The sequence below is a fragment of the Triturus cristatus genome, chromosome 8 (genome assembly GCF_964204655.1).
Source record: "Triturus cristatus chromosome 8, aTriCri1.1, whole genome shotgun sequence".
Lineage (NCBI taxonomy): Eukaryota > Metazoa > Chordata > Amphibia > Caudata > Salamandridae > Triturus > Triturus cristatus.
In genome coordinates this window covers 272491573-272506867 of record NC_140591.1, presented here as the reverse complement: position 1 = coordinate 272506867, position 15295 = coordinate 272491573, and the positions used below count along the sequence as shown (strand labels likewise).

Genomic DNA, 15295 nt, shown 5'->3' with positions numbered 1-15295 from the left:
CACATCCTGCAGCAACAATCCAAAGAATGATCTGAAAGAGAACCAAATACAGGCATTAATCATTCTCGTAAATAACATTTATCAGCCGGGACCGCTTCCCAGCTATCTTTCCCTGGTCTCATAACCAAAATGGTATTGTCCTGACCGGTGGCAATGACCTCTGCTTGTTCAGGGGGATTCTTAGGCGACTGCACCCAAACTCTGGCCCCAGGATTATCCGTGGAGCCAAAACCTTTCTGGCCACGTACAGTTAGCAACGTTGGAGCAGTGCCTTTCATTAATACACCACTGAAAACAGGCATTATGAGTAATTGAGCCACTCGGTCAGTGCGATGTATCAGTAAGTCAACCTCACTGCTATTCAGCAGGAGCACCTTAATCTCTCCCTGATAATCACTGTCGATAATTCCTCCAAGCACCTGAATGCCTTTTACAGCCAGCCCCGATCTAGGGGCGATCAATCCGAAATTTCCAGGTGGTATCTGAACACCAACACCTGTCTCTATGATGACTCGATCTCTACTTTTTATAACAATGTCATCCATAGCATGCAAGTCTAAACCTGCCGACCCTGGGGTCGCTCTACATGGAGCCAAAGCTCCGGGAGTAATTTCCCAATACATCACAGTTTCTCTGATTTCATTAGGCATAGCCTCAACATTCGGGGGAAACAAACGCATAAGTGGAGATTCAGCATTTAAAAAAGGACGATTATTCAAAATCAATATTGCTTGGGGCAAAAAGTCTCGCCAATTTTTATACTTGTCATCCGTTAACTTACGCAGCTGGTCCTTTAGCAGGCCATTCAATCTCTCCACCAGGCCCGAGGCCTGTGGGTAGTAGGGTATATGGAATATCCATTCAATATTGTTTTCCGCACAGAATTCCTGTACCAATCTTCCACGAAAATGGGATGCATTATCAGATTGAATTTGGAATGGCACACCATAGTACATCATAATCAATTCTAATGTTTTAATGGTATTCAATTGGGTAGCTTGCTTACAGGGAAGGGCTACCAGCAGGCCACTGTATGTATCAACAATAGTGCAAACATATTGACAATTCCTACTCATGGGAAGTGGACCAATGTAATCAATCTGCCCAATTTGCGCGGGCAGTTTGCCGCGATGTAAATGACCTTTAACAATTTGGGGCACCTTACGCCGACTGATATGCTGACAAACGGGGCAGTGTAAAATAACATTTTTGATTAAATCTAAGGGAATATAAATTCCTCGATCAGCAGCCCACCTGCTAGTGGCCTTCTCTCCAAAATGTCCTGCCTTCTGGTGTGCCCATTTCGCCAATCCCGCAATATCAGAATCTTGCCTGTCCACCACTGCCTCAGCAATTTTAGACTTCTCATCTGCAATGTTATGAAAAAATTTGTCAAGAGAATCTATCGGGGTGTGAGCGTCCACATGGAAGATTGTAACAGTACTCCGTGGGAGCATCTCCCAAATTTCTTGCCATAACTCTTTTCCCCATAATTCTTTGGAATGTAACTTCCAATTATGGGAATGCCAAGTTGGCAACCAAACAGCCAGTCCATTGGCAGTAGACCAAGAATCAGTGAAAATATGACATGTACCAGGTAACTCTTGTTTCAAAACTTGGTAAACAGCGTAAAGCTCGGCAAATTGGCTGCTTTTACCTTCACCAGTTGTGCTCAACAATTTCTGTGTGATCGGATTATAGGACACCGCCTTCCAGTGCCGTGTCATCCCTATAAACCTCGCTGAACCATCAGTGAACCAAACATGGTTTCTTTCCGCTGCGGACAAATCATCAAAAGGCTTACCCCACTTGACAGGAGACTCCTGTGCTAAAGGTACGGAACATTCACTCTCAGTCTCAGTCGATGGCGCTCGCGCCACCTGCTCATGTAAAGAAGCAACTCCTTTCGGGCCCACACGTGCCCTGTCTTGTATGTACCATTTCCATTTAATCACACTCGCCTCTTGAGCGTGTCCAATTCGGTGAGTTTTCGGCGAACTCAGAACCCACTGCATGATAGGAATTTCCGGACGCAGAACTATATCATGTTCCAAAGTCAATTGCTCGGTATCCACCAGAGCCCAATAACAAGCAAGTAACTGTTTCTCAAAGGGTGTGTAACGCTCACCAGCATCAGGTAACTTCTTGGTCCAAAAACCTAACGGTACTTTACTCCTGCCTTGTTTCTGCCACAAACTCCAATTTGCATAAAGGCCCTGTACAGACACATTCAAATCCACGTCACCATCACGTACAGGCCATAAATCCAGAGCATGTTGAATTGCCTCTTTTGCCAGACTAAACGCATCTTGCTGTGGTTTATCCCATTCAAATGCATTCTTTTTACGCGTGACCCGGTACAAGGGGGCCAATATTTGACTCAAATGAGGAATATGCTGGCGCCAAAAGCCAAACAGACCAATGAAGCTCTGGGCTTCTTTCCTGTTTCTAGGAACTGCAAAATCAAGAATCTTCTGTTTAACCTGAGGGATCACTTCACAGTGCCCTTCATGCCAATTAATACCCAAAAATTTTACAGCCTGGGATGGACCTTGCAATTTATCTGGGTTGATTTCCCAACCTTTCTCACGCAGGCACTCAATGACTCTGTCTAATTGGGTCTGAACTTCCTCTTGTGTTTCGCCTTGGATCAAAACATCATCAATATAATGACATATCTGAATTTGGGGATGAACCGGTACCTCAGCCAAATGCTCTGCCACCAGCCGGTGACATATCGTAGGACTATGCACATAGCCCTGGGGAAGACTTCTAAACGTCATCTGACGCCCGTTCCACGTAAAACTGAATTGTTCCTGACACTCTGGGGCAATCGGAATTGAAAAGAAAGCATTAGCAATATCAATGGACGCATACCATGTACCTGGATGCTTCTGGATTCTCTCAATTAGTGTAATAACATCCGGTACTGCAACAGTCAAAGAGGGTGTGTGCTTGTTCAATTCTCGATAATCAACGGTCATGCGCCAAGAGTTATCACTCTTACGCACCGGCCAGACAGGATTATTCCAAGCAGAAGTAACTGGGGTTATGACTCCTGCATCCACCAACTCCTGAATAGTGGTACTAATCTCCTCATGACCACCTGGAATACGATACTGCTTCTGACAAACCACTTTTGTCGCATGGGGAACTTGTATGGGGGGCATTCTTAAACGACCAACCCGTATAGGTCTGGACGATATATAATGCGTTGTTCCAAATCGGTAACATCCGTCATCTAGATGCAAAGTCATTCCTCTCAAAATATCAATCCCAATTATGAATTCTAGAAGTGGCACTACTAGTACAGAATACTCTTTTCTAGGAATTCTACCTATTCTCATTTCAAGCAAAGTTTGAACTGCAGGGGTTTCTTTTCCACCTAATCCGGTAATAGTAAAAGGCTGACCTGTAAACTTCTTCGATTTTCCATGAATAAGAGTGGCCTCCGCTCCTGTATCTACCAATGCTCGGGCCCTTTGGATATTACGATGTCTCCAATAAATGTCAATATCTACATAGGGTCTATTATCTCTGTGAGCCCATCTGTGTACCGGAGCTTGACCTATTTCCTAATCATTCTTACTGCATTCTGTATACCAGGATAAATCAGGATAAAGACTCTCACGCTTCTTAGGTATCGGTACCTCCTGTTCATATCCATTCCCAGTACGGAACGGATTCGTATCTTCTGCATTGTACTGCGGGTTGCGATCGACCAAACTGTGACGATCCTCTCTCCTCCTCAACTCAGGGGATTGATCCCTATCATCTCTACGTCTGCTGTAAACATAGTCAGTTCTCCCCCTTTCTCTTTCCCCCTCTCTCTCCCTGTCTCTCTCTCGACGGGGGGACACATCACGTGCAGAACGTCGATCATCACGACGATCAGAGCGCCCACGGCGGTCGTCATCACCGCTACCGTCAGAACCACCACGATCACACTCAGTGGTCCGAACACGCCGGGCACCCTCCTTTCGATCCAAGCCACGTTTGCGAAACAACTCCCACAAACGAGCGGTAGTCTCACCATCAATGTCCTCCCTCCGCACACCATCAGCCAGAAGACCAGAAAAAATTTCACGTCTAGTAAGTTTATTTTCACCAGGAGTACGAGTGTCAGGCCGGGACTGACGTTCAGGTTTAAACCACTCACCCAACTCACCGAGTTGGCGCACCGATTCCAAAACCGTAGATAACACATTACCAGTCTGATTAATCAATAAAGTCATCATGACCTGCTTATAGGCAACAGGGGAAGATCGAATGATACGGTTCCGCACAGAAGATGTCAACGAACCATCAAGCAACCTGTCAGCAGTACCCAGAAAAATTGCCGTTTTCATCACCTCCTCTTTGAGACGTTGAGCAGCATCACGCAAAGTATACCACGGCTTGTCATTCACAGGCCAGTCAGATTCAGTAGGATATTTTTGATTACAACCCTCAGTCGCCAATTGGAGTAAAGAAATCTGGCCAACACCATTATAGTTACGAAAATGATCCTGCACAGTAGAATCCAAACTCAAGGAACAGAACTTTAAACAATCGCCAGTATCCAACATAATACCAGCAGCGCCCGGTTCATAAAGGCGCACCATCCATGTGAGTAAGGACTCACCAGCTCGCTGCCGAAATCGCTGCAAAATATCACTAATTTCCTGCTGAGTAAAGTCTTCTAAACAGTCCAAAGAAATACCCTGCGGAGCATTGGGAGACTGCTGCAACTTCCGACGGAAAACTGGATGCGCAGAAACCGCGGGACGAGCATCACAAGGAGCCCGATCAGTACTCGTAGAGGGACAATCAGTATAAGAAGCATTGATCCCACTCGAAGAACGAGCGTAATCACGGGGTGCACCATCAAAGGTGCGAGAAGCAGACTTACAATCATGGCGGGAGCGAGAAGACTCGCGCTTGGCAGACTCCTCACCCGAGGAACAAGAATCAGTCGAGTTCCAGATATTACCATCCCATTCATCAGGATTCCAATCCAGCCCGGCTGTCGCCACGACCAGACGCACCTTTCGCGTCGAAACCCGACCGCGCCTGTTCTTGTATTTATAACGAGCAATTCGCACAGCCGCCCGTTCGGCAATAGTTTGGTAAGTCTCAAGTTTATCAGCAAGCAACTTATTTTGACACCGCAACAAAGTATGAGAATTCTGAATCTCAACAAAGTGCGCTTCCACATCTTTAAGAGATATCTGTAACTTCAACAATCTCTCATGCAGAATCCTGTATGCAGACAAAAGAATCCAACCTCTGCGCCCCAAAATGGGAATCTCCTCACCCTTCGATACGGGTGCCTTCTGCAAACAAGCAATCACATTAGCCGGCTCTGCCAGCTCCAAAGAAGAATTCCAATTCTCACTCAAACCAGTAGAATCAGCCCACTCACGGGCCAAGGCTTCATAAGGCGTTGAATCCCATCCGGGAATATCAACGGGCAACTTAAAAGTAGATTTAGACCTTCTAGAAAACATCGTGAAAAAGGAAAATGAAGAAAAGAAGAAAAAGAAAAGAAGGAAGAAAAAATAAAAACTATACACAGAAATATACAAAAATAAAATGCAAACAAAACCACGCACGCGCCGAAAGCAAACACAAGACAACCACAACGCACACAGGTTTCGTAAACGGTTCGTGACGCCAAATGTTCTGCTTGGGTTTTCGGATCAGATAGAACCCGCTCAGCAGAGCCTCTCTAACCCAAACCAGAACGTTACCCCCTCCCTAGGGCCTATTTACACCTAAATAACCACATATATGTACCACCTAAGGACAGGGAATTCCTACTATATATACCAAGACCTACAAGTCACAGCCTCGCGGTCCCAAACGGACCCAGGACTTCCTGCCCAGACGGCAGCCACAGCCTCGTGGTCCCAAACGGACCCAGGACTTCCTGCCCAGACGGCAGTCACAGCCTCGCGGTCCCAAACGGACCCAGGACTTCCTGCCCAGACGGCAGCCACAGCCTCGCGGTCCCAAACGGACCCAGGACTTCCTGCCCAGACGGCAGTCACAGCCTCGCGGTCCCAAACGGACCCAGGACTTCCTGCCCAGACGGCAGTCACAGCCTCGCGGTCCCAAACGGACCCAGGACTTCCTGCCCAGACGGCAGCCACAGCCTCGCGGTCCCAAACGGACCCAGGACTTCCTGCCCAGACGGCAGCCACAGCCTCGCGGTCCCAAACGGACCCAGGACTTCCTGCCCAGACGGCAGCCACAGCCTCGCGGTCCCAAACGGACCCAGGACTTCCTGCCCAGACGGCAGCCTTAGCACGAGTTCATCCTATAATTACCACGACATACAACAAGGGAATCAGTGTTACTATATATCAGATCACACAAAGACAGCTAGTTGAGCACAACTTGTTCCCCAGTTCGAGGGGCTCCTTTCTCCCTTATTCAGTTACCACCTACCTGATCAGGATTAACATCTGTTCATGTCAAGTCACAGCTGACTAGAAGAATAGGTTACCCTCTTACACAAGAACACGTAGCACATATTGCTTTACTACAAACTGAATACTTTATTTAGTTATTACATGCACACTCACGGAACATAATACATATCACATAACCTGCAAAGAGAAGTGAAAGATTAAGTTGTACACTCTAATAGTAAGGGGTTGACATCACCTTGGTCGTATGTAGCCTGCACTCAATGGTCATCTAGGTTCCCTTCTCGGCTGCGCCTCGGCTTCGCCTGGAAGTCACACCTCCGCAATCACGGGTTTACTCCCGTCTCCCTCTTCGAGTCACTGGGACCTCTTCCTCATCGGCTACTCTCTTCTCTTTGGAATATCTATTTCTCGGTTTTTCTCCACCTCCAAGTTTGTCATCTGTCTTCCCTGGAATAAGTAGCAGCCTTACTGCTAACGGCCAGGTGCCGCCTATGGACTAGAAGCAAGTGCCAGTATCTGCCTCAAACTTTTACTAATATAGATGTGCATTTCCTCATGGAAAATTCCAGCCCGTAACCTGCCGCCCACCAAATTCTTGTACCTCCCCGTGCCAAGGACACGTTCCCAGCCGGCCGGCCTGATGTAGTGTCTTCGGCATGAAGAAAAATACAATCCTTCGATAAGGGCCGGCCTGAACCGGTTCTCTCCAAGCGAATAACACCTCCTAACTAAAACACTGCCTATGACCTAGAAACATCCCAAGCTGCCAGGGCAGGAGGAAAGATGGAGTCTCTCCCGTTTAAGGCCTACCAGGCCTGAATTCAGCACGGCTCCATGAAATACCCTCACTACAGGGCAGGTTATCCCTAATACTAACGAATCTGTCCCCTAGGATATGTATGCAAACCCTGATCTATGGGGAAGAACACAGGATCATGTCGGAGTGCCTAATAACTAGGCTCTATACACTACTCTAACCCTTAGACTTGAAAGGAAAGAGACTGAAGTCACCTAAATCACCCTTCAACACAATAAGACCGGAAAAATCGAGCAGTACAAATGTCCACCAAAATAATTCTTGCCCAGGACGCGCCAAATCCTGACGATGACCCTGCCCGCCGAGGTTTTTCCTACCCACACCAGTTGTGAAAATAAGATTGGTCCTATCAGAAGAAGTTATTCTGATTGAGTGATACTGTGGTAAATCAAGTTGCTGCTGTTTCAACTATCTGGGCACCCTTTCAAAGAAATGAAATAGGTCCTTACGTGAAAACTAATCGCATTGGCAGCTGGCATCTGCTAGCTTGCCCCTGGGACGAGCTGCCCTGGTCATGTGTCGGGCAGAGTAATCTCTCAGCAGTCCATGGACCGCTGTGAGATACCACCTGTAGTTTGCTTTTTTCCCCTCCCTTGTAGGCAACAGAGGCTTTCCGAAAAAGGCATGTTTGTCTCACAATTCTTCTGCGTTCCGAGCAAATAAAAGAAAATGGACAGCTTTTCTGTCTGGTGTTGGTTTGCAAAATATTGCTCTGTCTATTGTTATTTATTTATCACTTGTGTATTTTTGTGTTCTGTTATGGTTGTGCCTTCAGATTGGGCACAGCTATGCTGACGAGAGCTGTCCAGTGATTGAGGGGTTTATTTTTATTTGAAGATTGTCATGGATTTCAAGCATCCCGATGGACGGTCTGCGGCAGTCCTGCTCCCTCGCCGCAGCTTGTTAGTGATGACTGGAGAATCTAGATACTTATGGTCACATGGGTGAGTGCTTAAGGTTTTCAGTCTCCTGTCTACTTTGAAAATAAATGTTTTTCATTGAATTTGTGTTTGTCTTCTCCTATTCCGACCTAAAGAGTATTGGCATCTGTGACAAGATGTGCCGCCGACTGCTTTGGGAACTTATGTTCTCATGTCACCCTGTTGAAAGGGATAGACCACCCGCGGTGCTTCTGGAACATTCTTAAGTGCTCAGCCCTGTGCCGCCATAGACCATTCTTACAGAGATTAACCTAAATTGGACTGTTTGTCTCAAAGAGTGACATCTTGTTAGTTCCGCACAGCGATTGTATTGACTATTCCAAGAAGTGCGCGCCTCAAACTGTGAGAGGAAAAACAACAGAACAAAACAAAAACTGCTCTTATTCCTTTTTTTGGTCTTGGCTGTAGACTGCTTTAACTGCCTGTTGTCGAGAGCTGTTGTTTCCAATACATTACATATGCTGAAAACTTTCATTGCTGTGGTTGTCTTTGTCCAATCCCCAGGAGCATTTCAGTCTTGCAGTGTTCTGATTGTGAGAGTTGTATCCTTCCTCTGCATGCTTGAGGGACCGCTCTCTAAGTGCCTTAATATGAGTGTGCTGCTGCACAAGACACCAGTGCTCTCAGACCAGCAGAGGTATTCGTCATGCTGTAATGTTCTGAAGTCGTTGCCCAATCAGGTATTTGGGCAAGCCAAAGGCAAAGTCTTTTGCAGGAAGAAAGTCTGAAACACATGAGCGCAGAGGCCAGATGATCTTTGCGGTCTCTGGCAAGATGAAGCCTAGCATAACTAATTAATGCCTAGCTCAATTTTCCTTCTCCAGAAAGAACTGACCTACAAGAACACAGTCCATATTTCAGAATTCAGGGCTTCTGCCTATTGGTTCACAAGTCTTCTGTGATTATTCACAAACTTTGTCAACCTCGGTAGGATGGAAATTGGTGCTGGAAACGGAGATGCGAGTCGCTGTAAAGCACACCCTCACTAAGCCCAAGTCATTTGCATATCCGTGAGATGGCCACAGTGAGTACTGTGCATACACCACGCACATTTAGTTTTGGACTATTGAGCAATTCCAGTGTGGAATCACAGAAGTGTACTGGAAATCCCATACATGTGAGATGAACAGTGACTCAATTGTAACTTTACAACTGTTCACAAATATAACCCAATGCAATTTCTATCTTGGCCTTCACATCTGATTTACATGTGAGTGGGTCAGGCTTGAGTGCTGCAGAAAGGTTTGAAAAAGGCATCAGTGTTACCATTCTCACAAAGGGGTGTAGTGGGTTTGGTGTTAGTACCAGTGTGTATGTGTAATAAGTTAATCAAAAGAAGAAATGGTAACTCCCCAAATGTCACAATCGTATCCAGCTGTACTGTATTATGCAGTCCAAAAGGTGCGCTCAAGATTCTTTTGGAAAATTAATAGAAATTAGCATTTTTTATGTGAATAACGTGCATTTGCGCATATAAATTAGAGCATGCATAATTTACACGTGTTAAGTCTTTGTGATTCAGTAACCATGCTTACTTCCCTAGTGTGAAACACTTTTCCCTGTGGTACTTGTGTCCATTGTCGGCTGGCATGTACCAAGGGTGGAGCGGGGGCGACAAAAATAAATAAACTTACCTTCATTTCTTGCAGTGTAACCTTCTCCCTCGGGTGTCTTCCAGGACGCTTCTGATGCACTACCCAATCCTAGCCCTGCTCTCACAACATGAAAGCAGTGCCAGGATTGGATAGAGTAGGCTTTTCCAGCGCTCCTAAGAGCACTGGAGGCCTACATTTTCTCAAACTCAGCTGTCTAAGACAGCTAGGTTAGAGAACTTCAAAATGCACATGTCTGGCTGGCCGTCCCAAGACAGCTGACCAAAGAGACATGCACATTTTAAAGCGCTCAGTTCCCTGCTGTTGCCACTCGACAGCACTGGCCCCACCCCGTCCTGACCCTTAGTTCGGAACGGGATACTAAAAAATAAAATGGTAATAAATAAACTTTATTACCATTTTATGTTTCAGCTCTTGGGCTTGTGTGGCGACACTCCTGCGCTGAAATTGAGGAGCCGCCCCTCCTAGTGTCCTACATCAGAGGTAGTCCAATAAGCAGAATATAGATTGTCCAGTGGCTAAATATATAGCATTTGATGCTAGGAGCTCCAAAAATTCTGATCCTTAAACTACAGAGGATTCAGAACATGGCTGCGAAACTGGCTTTGTCGCGACCACGCTCTGCTTCCTCTTCAGCAGCCTTGGCCGATCTGCATTGGCTGCCAGTGCAGCAGAGGATTGCTTTTAAGGCACTTTGCCTGGTATTTAGAGCGCTGCATGGATTGGGGCCTATCCCTCTTCAGCATCTCTTCTCATGGTATCAAACGGCTCGACCATTGAGATCGTCGTCCGCGTTTTTGGTGAGGATTCCTAGGATTACTAGAGTAAGGATGGGTGGCCGTGCTTTTAGCTATACGGCCGCCACATTGTGGAATTCTTTAACTTTGATACTGAGGAGTAGTCAACATCTGTCTTCCTTTAAAAAGGAGCTTAAGACCTTCCTGTTTCCAAGCGCAAGATAAACATCTGTGATGGCTCGATAGGATCTCAGCGCCAGGATACCCTTTGGGTGACAGCCGCGCTTAACAAGTAATAAATACATAAATACATACATGCATAGAGCTGAGTTTTCTACGCATATTGTAACTTATTTTTAAAGTTGCTTCTTGGGGGAAAGGTTAGGTAGGCAATGTTTATCACACCAGTGTGGCCAGGTTTAGAAAAATATGCAAAATTAATATAAATGAGCAAAGTTTTACCTTATGCACAAATAATATCTCCTACTCTATAGCATAATTGACTTTATTTTTATCTAGTTAAAACTTTATTTCACATGGCCATTAAGATAAAGGTGAGTTATTCAAAATGCCAGAACTTCTCACTTATTAAGTAATACTTTCTACCACCTGTCATGCTAATTTATTTATTTGTAAATGAAGGTTCGAGGCATATGAGCTGCAGATCACACACTAAGGATAAGATCGCCATCTGGTGTTGGGCTCGGATGATTGCAGGTTGTTGTTGTCTTCGGAAGAAGTCTTTGGTCACGAGATTGGTGACTCCTCCCCTGGACAACAGTGCGCATGGGCATCCACTCCATCCTCAGATTGTTTTTTTCCGCCATTGGGTTCGGATGAACTTTTTTTCCGCTTCAGCAGAAAACTTATAGCAATCACTACAATTCTCATACCTTCAAAACTCGACGTCGAAACCATATCGGACCGACTCCGGACGCGGCAGATGGAAAGGACACCTTTTAAAAAATGCCCCCAATGTGGAGCAAAGTTCCCTCATAGCGATCACCACGAGGTCTTTAATTTGTGCCTTTCACCAGACCACAACGAATCCAGCTGTCCAGCCTGCGCCGCATTCCGTTAGAAGAAAACCATCCGGGACTGAAGAGCTCGACGCCATATCATGGCCAAGCCGGTTCCGGAACCAGAAGACATCTTTGCACAGGACGTCCCTGACGATGACTCCGAAGATCTCCAAATCGTGTCCGAGGCCGACGATTCAGATCCGGGGCAGCCTGTGAGTACCAGCCCCCCTACCCCAACACCACCCAAAAAGACATTGGTCAAGACTCTGCCAACTGGGCCCAGTCGCGATCCAAAAACATCTTCTGAAGCCCCGCCCTCGGGCCCCGGCTCCGAAGAAAAGTAAGCCTGCAGGTGGCTCGGGCTCGAGCAAACCTCATGTCATTGTGCCTATAATACCTTCGGCACCAAAGCAGGCTTCGGGACCGAAATCTCCATCGGGCCCGAAACGTCACTCGGTCCCGACATCTCCACCGGCACCGAAACGTTCTTCGGCGCCGGGGTCTCCACCGACACCAAAAGGCTCGTCGGCACCGAAAGGCTCGTCGGCACCGAAAAGCTCATCGGCACCGAAAGGTTCTTCGGCACCGAAAAATCCACCGGATCCGAAAAGTTCTTCGGCACCCAAAACATCTTCGGTGCCAAAACACGTCCATAAAGACCCGAAAAAGTCGGCGCCACAGCCACCTTCGGACACTGAGGAACTCTTTCGGCCTGATCCTAAGCAAAAACGGATTTACATAACTCCAAAAACTGGACATGTCACAGCGGTGCCCTACAAGAAAAGGAAGTTGGACTCACCACCTCCTCCAGCACCTACAAAGAAGAAGGACTGTGCCACTTCACCCATACGTCCTTCCTTTCCTACATTACCTCCTATTCCATCCCCCCAACCCCCACCGCCTGCACCATCTCCTTCTCATACACCACCTCCACAGGATGATGATGATTTTGGGGGAGGGGGAGACCCAGATTTCTTTACTTATCCCACTGATCCTACTGATCCCTTTACACTCCCGGACACAGCACTAGTAGATGACTGGACTTACCCTATGCCTGATGTGCCTGACCCCGCTCCATACCCCTCAAAACCCTCCCCTCCTAATGACCATTTAGGGTTCGGTCAGCTTATTAACAGAGCAGCATCGTTTCATGGTGTCACCATGCACACCGACACTCCTGAGGAGTATTTTCTACTCGACACTTTTGAGCAGTCCCAGAAAACAGTCCACATTCTACCCATGATTAAGGGAGTTATAAAGCATGCCACTGAGGTTTTTAAAGACCCTGTCAGGGCCAGGGTTCTCAACCCCAGAATAGAAAAAAAATACAGACCAGCGCCACAAGATCCTGCGTACATCAAGGCGCAACTCCCCCTAGACTCCCTAGTCATCTCAAATGCCAGAAAACGGGCCAACTCCCAAACAACCGGAGACATGCCGCCCCCAGACAAGAAGTCTAAACTCCTGGAGGCTTCCGGCAAAAGGGTTGCCGCTCAAGCGGCTAACCACTGGCGTATCGCAAATACACAAGCCCTATTGGCTCGTTATGATAGAGCCCATTATGATCAACTGGAGGATCTCTTGCAACACCTGCCTGAACCTTTCAAAACACAGGCCACTGACCTCATACAAGAAGGCAAACTAATATCCAATGCCTCCATTAAATGTGCATTAGACGCAGCGGACACCGCCTCTAGGGCGGTCAACACAAGCGTATTGCTTAGACGCCACGCATGGCTGCGCATCTCCGGCTTCAAGCCGGAAGTACAAACCTCCATTCTTGCTCAACCCTTTAATCAGGAGCAACTATTCGGCCCGGCAGTAGACCCTGCCCTAGAAAAAATGAAGAATGATAATGAAACTGCAAAATCTATGGGAGCATTGCAGTCTACTCAACCCAGAGGCTCCTTTCGTCGCTTCTTTTATAGAGGAGCTTCCAAAAATGTGGGAACAGACAACTCTTCCACCTTCAAAACATCAGGTCAAACATCCCCTAACAAAGGATATTTTAGAGGAGGGTATCGGGGAAACAATATTAAAGGCCGGGGACGGGGCAACAACAACAACACCTGCTCCTCTACAGCCACCAAACAGTGACTTGCCACCACTCCCCCCAGACCATTCCACTCCGGTCGGGGGCAGACTTCAACAGTTCCTACCTGTCTGGAATACCATCACTACAGACAAGTTGGTAAGACAAATTATCCAATATTGCTACTGCCTCGAACTCATAAACCCGCCCCCAAACATACCACCCAGACACCGTCCCATGACGTCTCACCACCTCACGCTCCTCAAACAGGAAATACAGTCTTTTCTTCAGAAAAACGCAATAGAACCTGTTCCACTACAACATCAGGGCACAGGAGTATATTCTCTATACTTCCTCATTCCCAAAAAGGACAAAACCTTGAGACCCATACTGGACCTCAGACTACTGAACCAGTACATACAATCAGATCATTTCCACATGATCACTCTCCAACAGGTCCTTCCATTACTTCAACAAGGAGACTTCCTTGCCACATTAGACCTCAAGGACGCATATTTTCACATCCCTATGCATCCCGCTCACAGGAAGCATCTACGATTCGTGGTAGACAGTCAACACTATCAGTTTACAGTTCTCCCATTCGGAGTAACAACTGCACCAAGGGTGTTCACAAAGTGCTTGGCAGTTGTGGCAGCATATCTCAGGACGAGCCCTGCAAGCCAGCGTCAGCACAAGTCGTGCTCAGCCCGCAAAGGAGGCGAGACGCTAACGGTGGCAAGGCAAAGCCGAAATACGGACACGTTTTAAGGTAACAAAAACCTTGAGACATTGCTAGCTATCATATTTATGAAGACAGCTGAATTCCAAATTTTAGAACTGGGCATCACCGGCTCTTACTACGACTAGGTCCTGAAGAATGCCCCACGACCCCCTCCTGGGGCACTAGATGGGCAGAAACATGTCAACCTTTTTTTGATATGGACACCTAATGTGCTTTGGTTACATTATTTAACCTACAGCACCACTTTTTCTTATTTTTAATAGTCTCCCCACACACCCAACAGATTAAGTATTGTTCCTTGAGGGCAGTGTGGGAAAGACACTTTTAACTCCACTATCACCATTTTGCACCAATATTACTGATCACTACTAAGAAGTAGTGGTTCCCTCCAGGTGGAGGCAGCATTGAACACAAGAGACCCAATGATAATGCTGACGCGTATTCTGAAGGCGGAGAATCAAGATAAACCGCCAACACCACCTTAAAATACGTGATTGAGGGTTCTCATAATACCTATTTAGGTGTTAAAGGTTCAAACAAAGTTTTAAGAACCCCTACTTCTAGTTACAAGTGATCCATACCCCTCTTTGATTCATGATATAAGTTAAGGAAGAAGAATGGATGACTATTTCTTCTAGCTCCCTTCTCTCTTGATTGGATGAGCATATCTCAGGAGACAACAAATCCATGTCTTCCCCTATCTGGACGACTGGCTCATAAAAGCCAATACTCTAGACAAATGCGTTCACCACACCCACCGCACTATTCAAACCCTGCTGCACTTGGGATTTACCATCAACTATCCCAAATCTCAACTACAACCCTCCCAAGTCCAACAATACCTAGGAGCCACCATAGACACAGCCAAAGCTGTAGCTTATCCCTGTATAGCCAGGATAGCCAACATACAAAGTCTGATCAAAACATTTCAAACACAACACTCTCTCCCCGCAAGAGTGTTCATGCAACTCTTAG

The 15295-nt window shown here is 46.6% G+C and overlaps 1 protein-coding gene across 4 annotated transcripts in view; it reads left to right on the top strand.

Annotated features, from left to right (window-relative positions):
• Positions 1–15295, top strand: part of ALKBH8 (alkB homolog 8, tRNA methyltransferase) — a 438016-nt gene that overhangs the window by 212677 nt on the left and 210044 nt on the right. For all 4 annotated transcript variants that reach the window (XM_085621497.1, XM_085621495.1, XM_085621496.1 and 1 more), the window contains one exon: positions 8071–8177. In XM_085621497.1, coding sequence (XP_085477623.1) covers positions 8071–8177 — 107 coding nt within the window. The remainder of the gene's footprint in view (positions 1–8070; positions 8178–15295) is intronic.